This window comes from Sarcophilus harrisii, chromosome 3 (assembly GCF_902635505.1).
Source record: "Sarcophilus harrisii chromosome 3, mSarHar1.11, whole genome shotgun sequence".
NCBI classification, from domain to species: Eukaryota; Metazoa; Chordata; class Mammalia; order Dasyuromorphia; family Dasyuridae; genus Sarcophilus; species Sarcophilus harrisii.
The window spans coordinates 337,398,341-337,415,144 of NC_045428.1; the positions used below are offsets into that span (position 1 = coordinate 337,398,341).

At 34.4% G+C, this 16,804-nt stretch overlaps 1 protein-coding gene across 3 annotated transcripts in view; it reads right to left on the reverse strand.

Moving 5' to 3' along the window:
* The window catches only part of NCKAP5 (NCK associated protein 5), a 679,630-nt gene that overhangs the window by 292,155 nt on the left and 370,671 nt on the right, over window positions 1–16,804 (reverse strand). For all 3 annotated transcript variants that reach the window (XM_031963671.1, XM_031963673.1, XM_031963674.1), the window contains exon 5: window positions 13,523–13,672. In XM_031963671.1, coding sequence (XP_031819531.1) covers window positions 13,523–13,672 — 150 coding nt within the window. The remainder of the gene's footprint in view (window positions 1–13,522; window positions 13,673–16,804) is intronic.

Consider the following 16,804-nt stretch of genomic DNA (forward strand, 5'->3'; position numbering starts at 1 on the left):
AGGACAGGCAATAATGAGACTGCTACTCAGAATTTATAATATACTTTATTGCCACATACATGTAATATGTGTTTTTAAGTATAGCAATATTTATAAATCTATACTTTTTATTTTTAATGGCATTATTAATGTGACAATCTCAAACAATATCTATTAGAAAAGCTACTACTTTTTCTAGTAGAAAATGTCAAGTTACCTCTTTCTTTTCTCACTTCCTATCTACAGATCTGCTTGGCTGAACACCACAGAACAAAATAAGCTGCTTAATGGAAATCTCCTCATGATGTTTAACTCAACATTGGATAATCCACACCTTCTATCTCCCTTGTCCTCCTCTGATCTCTGATTGTAGGGCTGGAGCATTAAATTTCACCCAAAGTCTTCCTTTAAAGCTTCCTGGACTTTATAGTTCACGTTTCTTTCCATCTGCATCGCTCTACTTTGGAATAAGATGGCTTCTGCCATTTTCACCCCTTTCTAGCTTCCTTTCATGTGTTGTTTTTATGCATTTTGGTTTTGCCAGGAACTTGGGGTTAAGTGACTTGCCCACGGTCACATAGCTAGTAAGTGGCAAGTGTCTGAAGCCACTTTTGAACTCTGAACTTCCTGTCTCCAAGGCTGATGCTCTATCTACTGCACTACCTACCTGTATTCCCATTAGATTTTAAATTCTTTAAGGACAGAAACTGTCTTTCTTTTATATTATTTATATAACTAGCACTTGGTACAGTGCCCAGCACAGAAAAGGCACTTAGTAAATGTTTACTGAATTGTTTTTTCTGTTTGTACTATTTATGTGTTTATGTAATATTAACTGTCTTGAAATAAAAACAAGCAAGTAGATAATTTTAAAAATCACTTTCCACTAATTCCCTTTGTTATTTGTACATAGAAAATAGATGATAGCTTGATAATTCATAATGCATAATGCACCTCTGGGCACTTGTGCTCCAATGAAAGGACCAACAAGATTTTCACATTAAAATGGTGATTTTCAAGAGTCACCCATCTGTAAGGCTTAGTCTTGCTAAATAATGGAAGTCTGAGAAGTAAGTCCTCCTCACTGAAGAAGCAGGCACTAAACATCTTGCAGCAGCTAAACAGGGAAGAAGATCAGATGATTAAGAAATTATAGCCAATGCTCCATGATTGGTAGTTTGCTGCAGAGAAGATAATATGCATTTGACTAGATATAAAAGGATAGTTGCCTTATGAAAAAGCAGGAAATGTGTTAGAAGTAATAAAAGATTAAAAAAAAATAAAATAGAAAAGTTGTTGTTCAATCGTGTCTGACTCTTCATGACCTCATTTGGGGTTTTCTAGCAAAGATACTGAAATGGTTTGCCATTTCTTTCTCTAGCTCATTTCACCAATGAAGAAATTGAGGCAAACACTTGAAGTGACTTGCTCAGAATCACACAACTAGTAAGTGTCTGAACTTGAATACAGTCTGGTTGTTGCTTGCCCTATCAGAGAGGTGATGCTATATCATTCAAGTGAATTGGATTTAAGTGAGGGAGGGCTGTTCAAAGCCACTAGCCTCACTGTCTCCATTAGAGCCATCTGAATCAAGTGGCAACATAAAGATGAGGATGAGTGGAGATGGCCTTGGATGCAGTGGGAGATCTTGGCCTTTTTAAGCTAAAGATCTTTAACTGGTCTCAGTTTTTAATTAAGTTTAAGTAAGAAATAAGGTGGAGAATGGTCTCTTTTACTTAGCCAAATAAAAAATCATTCTGGGTGGGGAAGATCCTTAGACTTTCTGGGCAAAACAGAAACAATTGGTATTTACATTCATTTTAAGCATGTCAGGGTCCAAACAATGATCAAGGAGGGCTTGGTCTGGGATTTACATGACTCAATGAAATCCAAAGTGATAGGACTGCTTGGCTAGAGCATTGGACTTGGAATCAGGAATGCATCTTCATAAATTCAAATCTGGCCTTAGATACTAATTAGCTTTGTGACCCTGGACAAGTCATTTAACCCTGTTTACCTCAGTTGCTCACCTGTAAAATGAGCTGGAAAAGGAAATGGCAAACTACTCTAATATCTCTAGCAAGAAGGAGAGTCTGACATAACTGAAAAATTACTTAGTCACAACTCAAGAAGTTCTAATAGTGTAGGGATTTGTCAGCACCATGGCTAGAGAAAGCAGAAGACATAATAGTTTCAAAGAGCAGTAAGGAGCAGCCAATCTTAGCTGGGCCACATTCTGCTTATATTATTGTGGTGTAGGAACTTACAAAGTTGGGAGATTTAAGAAAGAGGAAGTGGCAGGAAGATAGCTGAAGTTACAGCTCTAAGAAAGCAATTGTCTTAATATTTACCTAATTACATTTGATGTTCTAAGTACCCTAGATATAACAATGATAATCATTTATAGCATTCAGGCTTAAAAGTAGTGAGAAAGTAAGTAGCAATAGATAGTAGTATAGCAGAGAAGATGAGAACAATGTGCTTCTCTATAACTTTGTAAGAAAGAATGAATAGTTTTTAAAAAAAGTCAAAAACTGATGCCAAGAAGTAGAAGACAAAATAATGACTTGCCTCAGTAGTCCCTTGGGGTCATTACTGCTTGCCTGAAAGATTAGCCATAAGGCAGCCATTCTTTTGGTATATAATTGTGGAGTCCTTCCACAAAACTAGGCTAGTATCTGGTTATGTGGTAACACACATTCCTGTTTGAAAGTGCTCTCTCCTTAGGAAGATTTTTACATTAAATCTACCTCTCTCCAATTTCTATCCATCATTGCAAGTTCTGCCTTCTAAGAAGAAGCAGAATGTTTCTTCCCTTTTCCATTAGATATGTCATTAAATATGACAGCTTCCACTATCCTCAAGTTTTCTATTCTTTAGGCTGAACTTCATGTTCTCTTCATCAGATTCTCTTGGGTAATGAGGATCCCTCTCCTCATCTATTCTTCCCTATATCCATCTGATATAATTAAAAGGTACCCTGCAATGGGAATGTAGACTTTGATCTGGGAGGGAGCTTAGACATTAACTCTTCATTTTCATTATTTTACAAATAAGAGTGTTGATTCCAAAGAAGTTCTGGAACTTGCCAAGGAAATAGAGCCCAGACTTTAACCCAAGTTCCCTGAATCTGAACCTACTGTTCTTTTTTGTCACAGATAATATTAGAATACTTTGTGATCTGAAAAAGTTAAACACAGAAGCAAAATAGGCTGGGACAGAATGTTAAGAATACTTAGGTATCAATTTTGAGGATATCATAAAAAGGTAACAATTCCAAAAGAATGCAAAAACTCAAAGATTATATATATCTTTGACTGAAGCTACAGATAGTAACCTGGCCCCAGAATCGAATATTTTAACAAGATAGGACTGGGTCATATTTGGAAAACTGTGCAAAAATGTCAATGATTTCAAGCTGTTGTTTATTGCCAAGCCTTCTTCTCTCCATCCTTTTAAAAACACTAATAGTTTCTAAGTGATGTTGTATATCTATGAACCACTAAACATCATAATTTCAAAAGAGTTAAAATTGTAGATGACCCAAAAGAAAGAAGAAAGTTGAAGACTGAATATCAGCTCATTAAAGTATATAATCTATGACTGCTTATTTCTGCAGAGTGGTATAAGATACATTTCTGAGGACATATATGAGTTGTAAGGAATAAGAGAAGGATAGTCAAAATATTGTTTTGTAGCCATTAGATATGATAGTTCAGTGGCAGAGTAGCTAGAAAGCTGGACCTGGGTAAGATTAATCTTCTTGAGTTCAAATATGACCTCAAATACACACTAGCTGTCTAATCCTGAATTAGCCACTTTATTAGCCTCAGTTTCCTAATCTATAAAATTAGCTGGAGAAGGAAACGGCATACCACTTCAGTATCTTTTCCAAGAAACCCCAAATCATGAAGAGTTGAAAATGACTGAAACAAATCAACAACTACCACCACCACCACCACAACTATTTCTTCTTCTACCACTACTACAACTTTTTTTCTTCTCTCACTGTCTGTCTCTGTCTCGCTGTCTTTCTCTCTGTCTCTGTCTCTATTTCTCTTTTCCCTTTTCTCTTCTCTCTTTATATACAAACAGACAAACACACAGACCTTCCCCCTATATATATATATATATATATATATATATATATACACACACACACACACACACACACACACACACACACAAACATATACACATACATACATATCTAAGTTCTCTCAGGACTCAGAATGAAAATGTATTAACTCCATGCATTTGTCCATGCCCAAAATATACTCTCTCACTTCTATCATTCAAAGTTATTTTATTTCAGTGTTTTGATCAGATGTTATCTCTGATCTTATTGCATATTACATTATATCTTTCTTCCCAATAAAATTTAAATTCTGAAAGGAAGAATTGATTTTTTTGGCATTTCATTTTCAGAACAGCTTATATTTTTATATCAAATAGGTATTTAATAGATGTTTATTGAACTGAAGTCATCTCAGTATTAATACATTAAACAAAGATACTCACATATGCACCTAAAATGAAAAAGTTGATGGGTATATGTAGGGCTTAGGTTATGTATTAGAAACAGATTTTGTAAATAAATCTTGATTATCATCTTATTTATTTATGTCTTTTTATAATAGTATGAAAAGATTTTATTATTGAATTTTTTAAAAACAATTTGGCTTAGACTCCAGAGAAGTGTGAGGTTTACAGGAAATGGATTTGGCAAGGTCTGTACACTATTCACACATACACACACAATTTCCTTCACATTTTAAGATGATGTTGCTGACACTGTTACTTCCCCTGAGTGCAACTATGCTGTGTGAAATGCAATCTCTCCTAAATGGATTCATGACTATCTCAGTATTTTACAAGATGACTAAAACCAATCCGACTTTGGCCCCAGGCACTTCAAAAGTAAAACAGTAATGATGTCATAGTAAGAATGATTTTAATTTTCCTAAGAAATAACTCTGGCTATGACTACAAATGAAGTGTTGAAGGTATTACCCAAATAATAGGAGAGTGGGCAAGACTCTAATCTTGAGGAAGAAGACATATAAGTCACATAAATTAGTTATTTTTATTGATCTAACTTCCCAGGTAATTCTTCTTCACTTTGCCTGTGTTGATATGGCCTATGTCCTTTGAAAAAATAAAATACAAAAAAGGCAATTATCTTTTTGAGCAGAACAGAGCAAAAAAAGTCTTGCGTTAAAAACTAGATTTTTTCCCCCTAAGACTGCTGATGTGATGGTCTCAACAAATATTTTCCTCAAAAGCAGACACATCTCCTTTCTAGAGGACTAAGCTTTATTATGTTACTTGAACATTAGTGAAATTACAATAATTGATGAACCCTAGAAAGGGACAGTTAGCTTACTTTCATTGTACTATTACTAGTCTGTTCCAATTAGAAAAAATGCTAATATTATTGAGCACGAATAGACATCTGCACTGAGAAGGGGACATTTACAAACAAAACCATGGGAAATATTTTGGATAGTTTACACAGAAGAGCAATCACTAGAACTAATACTGTAGTTATTTTTCTACCCATGGCAGCGTCTGCTTATAGGTTTTTTCCCCTCCGCATCATACAATCACTGATCTATTACGACACTCTAGTCACACTGCATTACATATAAGGTAAAACTGTACATTTCCCAGTCCCAGTGTAACAAGTCAGTGGGCTTCACCCTGATTTGAATACTAATGAATAAAACCATCATCAGAATGTTGCTAGAAATCAGCATAGAGAAGTTGATTTCTTATAAGTTACCTAATGGAAAAGGATAGCATGTTACTGAGTCAGCACTTGGAGGCAAAAGGATGAAGACAATTTCTGGGATGTGTAAAATTTCCTAATCTGGAGTAATTTCTTTAGGCTGCTGAGTATTTGTTTGCTGCTTGCAATTATCAGAATTTTTTGAATTTGCAGAATGTTTTCCTTTATTTGGAATAATGCCTCCAATCATACTGCCTTTAGGACACACAGAACAAAATTTAGTTGCCAAAAATGTTTAGTATGTCCCCTAGGGATTCTGAATCCAGAGAAATCTACATTAAAATTTAGTGAAAAGAATACTAATTTTGGAGTAAGGAGAATCCAAGTTCAAATTTCACTTGTGACACTTGTTACTTGTGAGATTTGGGGAAATTTGCTTCACCTTTGGGGACCTTGGTTTCCTCAATCAAGGTAAAATTAGGAAAGTGAACTCTGAATCTATGATCCTAAGAGGTTTTATTTTTAAATTACATTCATGAAATATTAAGCTCTATCACAACAGCTAATTGCATGTAACTAAGCAAACTGAGGCCTCTTGATTAATAAGCCAATCAGCTTTCTCACTCTGACATCAAAATTTATGCCCTCCATGAAAAAAACAAGGCCAAAGATACATAACATTAAACCAACACACAATTAACAGTACTTTGTTCTAATTATCTCTGGGCACAATTAATGTTGGCCCTGTAGTTCATTTTTCTTCTTTGATAGCTTCTTAGACTATTTATACAGATTAATTCTTGATGTACTAGTATTCTCTAACATTGATTTTTTTTTGTTTTGTTTTTGTTTTTTTAAACCAGCTTTTACACAAATCTGATTCTAGTGTGGTAACCTAATCACTGGCCTTTAATGCTAAAGCTTCTAGCTCATACTGAGAAAGTTGTGGGTTTTATTTTTTTCCTTTTTGGCATTTGGCCATAACTGATGAAAGGTCACATATTTATTGAATGAAGTTCTATAAATTGGGAGGCCACAAAAGAACCAGAGAACATTAGCTATGACAGCAACAAAATTTGAACTAAGAAGAATCTTTGGGTTTGCTGATTTTTGTTTGTTGGTTGTTCAAACATTTCAGTTGTGCATGATTCTTCATGATGCCATTATGATTTTCTTGGTAAATATACTGGAGTGGTTTGCTATTTCCTTTTCTTGATCATTTTACCGATGAGGAAACTGAGGCAAACAAGTTTAAGTGGCTTGCCCAGGGTCTTAAAGTTAGTAAATGTCTAAGGTAAGATTTGAACTCAAAAAGATGAGTATTCCTGGCTCCAGGCGCTCTATCCACTGTGCCACCCAGCTGCCCTGATATTTAGAAACCTAGAAATAGCATCCAAGTTCACTGACCTATTATTAATAGCAAAAAGCTAGAAAGGGAAAAAAAAATAGGAGACCCAATCAAAGTTTCTTGGAATAGGTATAGTTTCTTATTGGATTTGTATGTTTTCTCATATTTCTCACAATATTCTCCTAAATAAAAAGTTATTTGGGAAATCATAAGTAACTACTGCAGGATTCTATAATAGAATCCTTATTTAATTTAGTATGTTTAACTGACCAAATTATTTTATGGACTGAAAATGGGTATGCACATAAAAGAAAAGCAACAAGCTCAGCAGGCAGGCTAACAGAGTGGAAATAGAAGGACCTGCTCAATCTAATTCTGACTCTGAAGCTGATTCCCTAGGGAGCTCTGATAAACATGCTTATCCCTCTGTGCCTCAGTTACCTATTCTAGAAAATGGGTCAGCCAAACAGGGCAGAAATTTACATAGCATTTCTCAGTGGGTTTCAAATGGAAAATGACTTCCTGTTTTCTAGAGGCAAAAATCTAACAGCTCTGAAATAGCAGGTGTGTTCCAGAAGCACCAAAAAAGGTCATTTGGGACCGTGACTTTCTGGGTGGTTGGGAAGTAGTTCTGAATCAAAATAGCAAGAAGTATCTTTCCAAAATACATTATGCTTTAACATTTTACCATGTAAGATGGGGAATCCTTAAAATAAATAAGGTGGTGAGATTCAAAATTCAAGACAAAAGAAAACAAAACTTCCATGATACTTCAATGAAACTATGATTCCATAGAGTCATTTAGTGTACCAGGAATCTTTCTCTAGCTCTTTTGAAATTGTGCAGATATCAGTGTAGCACCTGAGTTTTCCTTAACTCTCACCACATAACTGACTGACCTAATATTCTAGAAAATTAATAACCTTTATAAACTTCCTTTTTAAAGTGATAGCTTGTTATCTGTCTACTCACACCCAACATACATCTTCTCCATTACCCACAAATTAAAATTGTAAGAAATTTTGCTATTATATTACTTGCATTCCTTTGTAGCATACCTGGAATGGTACTGGCAGTATAAGTGTGCCTTTACTTCTGGGAGAAGCTTAGGATAATCAAAATCACTGTGCAATTTTTCCAATAAAAAATGAATCCACCAACTCTCTTTCTCTTATTTAATTCTAGATCCATGTAGGTATACATTCACATCGTTTGATCAAGATAATGACAATCATTAACTACATGCTCACAAAATTATTTGGCTCCAACACTGACCTGCTCTGGTTATATCTGATCTAAAAAAAATTTGTTACTCAGGTCAACAAGTAAACAGGAATTTATTAAGGAATTTATTACTATATACCAAACACTGTTCTAAACTCTGGGGTTACAAAGAATAGTGAAAATAGTCCCCGTCTTCAATGAGCTCACAATCTAATATTTGCTTTCTTTAGTGACATATCTACTTTCTCACATAACACTATACTTCAGAAACTGAATTTAAAGCAAAAATGTGGTGTATCCATTATTACTGATGGAGAAAAGTATTTGTGAGAGAAATTATCACAGATCTAGTTTATTTTCATCTTTTTGTTGTCTTCTTTTTAGTTTTATCCTTAAAAGCTCAAGGATAATTTAATTTAATAGGGTCTCTCAACTAATTTTCTATGAACTTTCCCTTGCAGTTCTTTTTACTGTTTTGCTGGGTAAACCTACTCAGAATCTACCACCATCATTCTTTTATAAACAAGTTTCTATTTTAACAAATGCTGACCTTGGCTCTTAAAAAACTTTTTTGTTGTTGTTGTTTGGCAAGGATATCTAGTATTTTCTGGAAGAGGCAGAGTTCCAAGTTTTGAAGGGTGAATCAAATGTATAATCTGTAGCAAACACTTTCTAAAGCTTAAATATGGCTTCATAAAGATGTTGTTAGTATTATTAATTCCAAGTTCTTTTGGTCTCTTAATTATAAGGATGAATTAATAACAGTTTAATCATCCTTAGAAAATAATGGTAGTTTACACCAATGGTAGAAAATATGCAATAGAAAAAAGAAAAATATATATAGCTAATATGTATTTTTTAAAATACTTAAAGCTAGTTTAAATAGATTTGGTTGGAGTTATCCTGAACTGAGTTGTGCACATTCTCATTTTCATCCTTTCTTCTAACTTGGTATTTTGTTTTTTGGTCTAATAAGTCAATAGTAGTCTGATGACATATGTATAACTGATTTAGAAATGACTACCATATCCATAACCATTTGTTTGTGATTAAAATATAATACATTCCACTCTGATTTTATTCAGTGCTTTTCATGCCTAGTACCTCTTGACCCTTCCTCAAATATAAATGAAGTTTTTGTCTAGTCCATAAACTTTTGATTTCATTTCTTGGCCCTGAATTATATTTCCAATATATTTTTCATCTTCTCCTATGCTCACTTTTGCTCTGACATCATTGAGCATATGTTGTTTTAACTTAGAGGATTTTATTGAGTTCTTTGTAGAATTTCTCAACACTAATATACTCTGCAATAGAGGTTTAAGCAAATGTTGAGATTTTGTCCTTATGGATATTTTTACACCATTAGCTTTGCAATCAATATAAAATGATCAAGAATCCCATGAAATAAAATGTTTCATTGTCTGGATAATTTTTTTTAAAACAACTGTTTGATTCCTTTTTCTATCCTTCCAAGAAAGTCATTCTTTTAAATAGCTCCAGTTTCCTTCTAGGGTAATACACACGAAGTTAGGAAGTTCAGACATTCATATCCTACTTCAAAATATATAATCTATATAACTCGAACTAGATCACTTAACACTTCTCAGATTCATTTTCTTCAGATGAAAAATGGGGATAAGAGTAGCACTTATTTCATAGGGTTGGTAGGAAAAATAAATTAGATCATAATACAAGGTTTTGCAAACATTAAAACTATTTAAAGGCTAGTGATTATTATTATTTTATGACACTTTATGATAATGATGCCACTATTAATCTGACTCAGGTCTTTTCACTAACTGGGCCACCTACTAGTCATTGGACCAAGGCTTCATGTTTATACTACCACCTATTAAGTTACTGGCTAACCTCTGACAATTTCAGCATGTTCTTTATGACTTCCTTTCCTACTACTACTCTTCCATCATCACAAAAGAAGAAGGGGCCACATAGAACTAAGAGGAAGTTTACATTTTTCTTTTTTTGTCCAAATAATTCCTCTCCTAAGGATAGGGAATAATCTACTGGTTATAAGCTTTCCTATACTTGATTAGATTGAAAGGCAGGGAAAAAAAATCAACCAGCTCATGAATTAGGAGTGAAGTTTTACCAGTATGGTAGAATCTTTCTTGAGCTCTCATTCTGCCGATACACCTTTGAGAATGAAGTATCATCATCATTACACAATGAAGAAGAAACTGAACCTCATGAGTAGGAAGCAACATATTGGAAAGAGCCCTGAACTTTGAGTCAGGAAGCCATGTTTTTAAGTATTATGATATTTACTAGCTGTGTGACCTTAAGTAAGTCACTTAAGCTCTTTTACCCTAAGTATAATCATCTGAAAAATAGGGATAGCTTTTGCCTTAGAGGATTATTGAGAAGACAAATGATATGATGAAGATCAAGTACTTTGACAACTTCAAAACACCACAGACATGTTAATTATCATTAATAAAAGTTACAAAATCATGTGATAGTCTTAAAATTGAAACCATCTGTGTGACTCTTCCCTGAAAGACAGTAAGAGCTCAGTACCTGCTAATTTACTGACTTATTTCAGTCCCAAAGGCAGAGAGTAGAAAGGCTATCTAGAATGCCAGAGTTAGATATAGGTGGTTAATGGGGCAATTGTCTTTGTGGGTAAACATTTGTGTTGTCTTGTCTAAGTTTGGACAATCTTCTAGACTCAGAGATATAACCAGTTTCTGTTTCTGAGGTTGCTATTTTTGAAAACTGATGAAGACAAGTTCTCCAACCTGATATGGAGAAATCACTTTATTTGTTGAAAAACCTTTTACATTCTGCTTTGATATGTTTTTAAAGTGTAACCCATATATATTGGAATTTTTGTAAAATAAGATTTTTTTTTTAAACACAGAACAGTTTTTTAATCTAATTGTTTCAGTGACAGTTGCTAGGAAACTACATAATGTAAATTAGTCGGTAAATTTCTAACAGGTAGATACCTGCTAGCCGGGGGAGCTCTGTGTGACTTAGAGGCAACTTGATAGAAAATACTCATTGGAAAAGGACAATTATGGAGTTTTATTACAGACTAGCAACAGCATGCTACTATATCGCTTTTCATTCTCTTCTTGCTTTGCTACAATTTGGGAAAAGATTCAGGGGAGAAGAGAACATGGTGTTATTGTCTCTCTTGAAAAGGATTGCTAGGAAGGACAAATTAGACTATCCCTCTCATTAACTAAGAGCCTATGGAGAATGAATTGTAGGTTGTGATAATGATAAAGAATAAAGGCTAGAGGGAAGGCATATGCCTGAGCTTTTAATAACAACCTGCTTTAAGCTCCTATGTTCTAGTACTATGTATATAAGGAAAAGGATTTTGATTTAAGTTAAAAAATGCAGGATTGAATCTATTCAACTATGGGAAAAGGTAAAATCAGGCTAATCAATGACTGGGAACAGTTAAAACTAATAAGGTACTGAAATACACTTTAAATAACGCTATAAATTTAAAATCATTCTTTTAATATCATCTTTTAAATATAGTAGTTATTTATAAACAGTTCTAAATTGATAATGGAATAAATGGATTAATAAAAGGCAAGCATAACTGGGTAAAAAGTCTACTATTCTCTACTATCATCTTTGAACATGACCTTAATATTTCCTTTTTATTTTTATAATTCTGTCTTGTATGATACTTACATGCATTATATTTTCCATTTAAACAGTAATAATCATAACATCCTATATTTTTATAGTTCTGAACATATATTATTACATTTGATTTTCACAACCATCCTGTGATTCAGGCAATATAGATATTATTGCTCCAATTTTACACTTAAGAAACTGAAGACTTAAAAAGTTTAAGTGACTAACCAATGGTCCTGTTTATCCTTATTCCAAGTCTATTATTCTTGTACTATGTCATAACACCTCTATAAGTAAGTTCCTAGAATGCACTTGTGACAATTTTTGTCTTTGTTTATCCAAGATGCTAATTATTCAAAGAGCCTTATTTACTAGTCATTTCACAAATCACAGAAACTCAAGCAGTTTTAAAGTAAAAAATAATGGGATTAAGTTACATTTACAAAGCACTACAAGTCATTTTATGATGACTGATTAAGAACATTTTTCTACTTATACTTTTTTGGTCACATTTAGCTTATTTTTTTTGGTCATTTTAACATTTTGGTCATTTAACTAGTCTAACAAGATCAAAAGAGATGAAACTGTTTAAAATGAGGGTGACAAATATCCAAGTGGATAAACTGGAAAGAAAATTTGGGGAAAGCACCTAAGAGAATCAGAATGGGGGGAAAAAAGCTGAGGCTGTAAGTATTATCTTAAGATTCTCTAAAAGTATCTTTCCATGAGCTGCTTGGGAAAATTGAAAGCTGCCAAAAAAGAAGCCAACTTAATATAATATTCATCTTCACAGTAAAGGAATACGAGGGAGTTGAACTTTTTTTATTTGTTAGCAATTGGATCTTGATGTGTTTACAGTGGATATCAAAATATAAGCCTTTGACTTAAAATGAAAGGTCATCTGAGGTTAATACAAAGCCAAGAAATGCACTAGAACAAAACCAGTCAAAAACACTTCTATCTAATTCTGCAGAGTACAACATCAATGCTAAGCTTGAAAGGAGATGAGAGGTCATCTAATCCAAAGCCCCTTATTTTATAGATGAAGAAACTGAGGTCCAGAAAGGTCAAATGACTTATCTAGGTCACACAGGTAATAGATAATTTGTAATCTGACTCGACTTCTCTGATTCTAAATTCTACTTCTTTCTGCTTTGTCATGTTGTTGTTAAGACATACCTCACAGAGTAAAACTGGGCTAGCACATCTAACACAGACATTTCACAAGAATTTTTTTTTATTAACAACAAGAATTTGGGCCAATCTTTCCGTTACCATTATCAATCTAAGCATTTAGCAATTAGTAATTCAGCAAACTGAAATTTTCAAAACCATCATCATTTTCTAGCCGAAGTGGTAATGATCTAACAAGTCTTTAAATTAATTAAAATTAATTAGTACTTGCTTTTTTAAAAGTTGTGATTTTCTTGTATATAAAGACCCTCTCAGCTGTAGGAAAATTTAAACACATAAATCATGATGTTGAGAAATAATATGTAACATGAGTCTGTGCGAATGTGAAAGGGAAGAGATTTACAACTCGCAGCAATTCAAAGGCAGAAAAAAGAAGCAGAGTCCTTTTTTTAAATGTGTGAAGTTGTTTTAATCCTTACCTCTAGAGCTTTCAATCGTTCTAATAGCAATTTGGTCTTTTCTTTCCCCTCATCTGTACTGCTGCTTTCACTCCTTGAATCCTCATCTACCACCATGTGTGGATCTTCCAAAGTTTCTTTGTGCTTCTGTTCTTCCTCAGATAGTTTTTCCTAAAACAATAAAGCAGACATTAAGTGTTTGTTTTGAGACAAGTACTGTTAAGTGCTGAGGAATGAAAGAAAAGCAAAAAGTTCTTCCAAGGAGCTCATAGTTCAATAGGGAGACATGCAACCCAGATATATACAAAGTAAATTGAATATAATTTTAAAAGGAAGACAATAACCCTGAGATACTGGGGGAAGAAAAGTTCTCTAGAATATGGCTATATTTGATGTGAGTACTGAAGAAAACAAGGGAGACCAGAAAAAGAGGAAAAGGGTGAGCATTATAGCAATGAAAGTCAGCAAGAGAGGAGGAACTGGCTCCTAAAACATGTTGTGTGGGCATAATAGTGAGAAAATCAGTATTGCTGGATTACAGAGTATGTAGGAGGGAGTCTCTCTCTGTCTCTAGGGCCAGCTCTAGGCTTCCTGATCTATATTTGGCTGGATCCACATGGTTCTGGAGGGGAAAGTAAGACGGCTGACCTTGCCCAGTCTTTCCTCATCTAAATCCAAGTCACTTGAATGTCAGGGCATCATCTCCCTGATGTTGGGGTTCTCTTCAAGAATGAAGGATAAATAAAACAATAAAGGGAGGAAAGTGTGAGAAAGATAGAAAATGATCAGGTTGTGAAGAGCTTTAAAAGAAAAGGGAATTTTATATTTCATTCCTGAAGTAAAAGAAAGCTATAGGAGGTTATTGAGTAGGGAAGTAAAGTCAGACATGGGCTTTAGGAAGATCATTGCAATAATTTAAGGCAATATGCACTGTGGGAGCAGAAGTTTGGAGCAAAGATTCCAATTAGAAGAATTATGAAACTGTCCCAATATAAGGTGATGAGAACCTGTACCAAGGTTCACTCAGGGGAGAGAAGGGGAGATTTGACAAGGAATATTAGATATGGGGGTGGGGGTGGTGGTGAGTGAGAGTAAGGAGTCCAGAATTACAAGCTGAATTGAGAGCCTGAGTGATTGGAAGGATGATGATGCCTTATACAATAATAAGGAAATTAATAAAGCATGATCACTTTCCATAATCCCCACAAAAAAAAAAGTAAACAAGAGCCCAGAGGTAAAGACCTTATATTATTCTGTAGTCTGAATATTCTTTAGTCAACTAGAGGCCAGGTTTGACTGGAAACATTCTCAATGTCACTTACATTATTAGCAAACACAATAGGTATCTCATTTGATCCCCCCTGACAGGGCAAGCTTGTGGGTCACCACCTTTTAATGCAGGTGTCTGCTCCCCAGCTGGAGAAGTGACTTGGTTAGCAAAAGCCTCAGGTAGTGTCATGCAGTTAATCCACTTTTATCCACACACTAAAGCTTACCCTTGAGCTGTGCACTAAACTGTAAAGGAAATAATAATAAAAAAAAAAAATCGGCACCAAAGCTTTGATTTTTGAACAGCCCAGATCCTCAAAGTGGGATCATTAAAGTCAGTGGACAACCAACCATTTAATTAATTTGTGGGAAAATGTAATATCATGAAAGATTGGGACTATGGTGATTTCAGGCTTCTGTGAAGGCTGAAACCAATTAGCTCCTTCAGCTCAGCAGAGCAGTTCAGAACTCTGCTCCCTACCTCCACTTTTGAGCTTTTTCAACACTCTAACATTTCTAGTATAGCCCTGGGGTGGCCATAAAATGTTGTTATTCAGTTTTCCATCTCTGCTGGGTGTTTCCTTCTCTCCCCATCTCTGACAGTCCTCTGGAGCCTCAAGAGAACTGCTAATTTCCAGAGGAAAAGAGTCATAGAGATATCCATTCTATTATGACTTCTCATGCCTTTTGTAAACACCCCAGGGTCTCTAGCTACAGGGCCTGAAGTTATTGCCCACTAGTCACATTACGTTAGATCCCTTTTATAGACCACTTTAATGATATCAAAGTGCTTTTTTCATAACAGCTCTGGGAGGTAGCTATGTAACTGCCCCTATGCAAAAGTTTCCATGTTTTCATTGTATTTCAAAGTTCTCCATTCTTCATTTTTCTGGTGGGCTGAGATACTACTAATAGGTTTATATCCCAAATAGATCAAAGAAAAGGGGAAAAGTACAAAAATTTGCAACAGTTCTAAGAAGTGGACAATTGAGGGGAGGCCCACCAATTGGTATATGATTATGATGAAATACTATTGTTCTATAAGAAATGATTAGCAAAATAGTTTCAGAAAAATCTAAGAAGTCTTGAATGAACTGATACAAATAAAATGAACACAACCAGGAGAATATTGTACACAGTAATGATGATATTGTAAGAATGATCAGTTATGAAAGATTAAGGATTCTGATCAAGGTAATCATCTTAGACAATTCCAAAGGACCTAGGATGAAAATGTTATCTACTTCTAGAGAGAAAGAACTAATAGACTCAGCACAGATTGAAGCATAATTTCTCCACTTTATTTTCTTATTTATTTGATTTTTTAAGAATCATGAAATGTGAAAGTTGAAAGGGACTTCAGAAGCCTTCTAGTCCACTTATTCTTGAAAAAGAACCCCAACTACCTATTTTGCGCCGATTTTTTTTAAATTATTATTTCCTTTACAGTTTAGTGCACAGCTCAAGGGTAAGCTTCAGTGTGTGGATAAAAATGGATTAACTGCATGACACTACCTGACACTACCTATGTTAGTCTCCTATCCTCTGCTTAGATTTCCAACGAGAGGGAAATACATTATTTTTTGATGCAATCTGTCCCATTTTTTGGACAGATTGGAATAACAGGAAGATCTTTCTGGTTCTGAGTCATAATTGATTTTAAATTCTAACTACTTTTTCTTTGCTTTACACTTGAGTCAAACAGATCAGCTCTCTTCCCTTCTCCATTTGCAACCTTTATTCAGAGACTGATTTCATAAGTCTCATCTAGTCTTCCCAAGAAATCTTTATATGAATGGATTTGAGGTCCTTTAATTTCAGTTCTCAATCTATAGTCCTGATTTGCCTCATCTGGACACACTTCAGTTTAATATCCTTCTTAAATTATTGTTCCTACAACTGAACACAGTTCCAAATAAGGCTCCAGTTGTTAGATCATTCCATGGATGATATGAAACCTGAGTAGATCTTTGAAAGTTTGGTAGGATTTTGAAAGACTAAATGGAGTGAAGTAATATCAAGAAGATAACATAG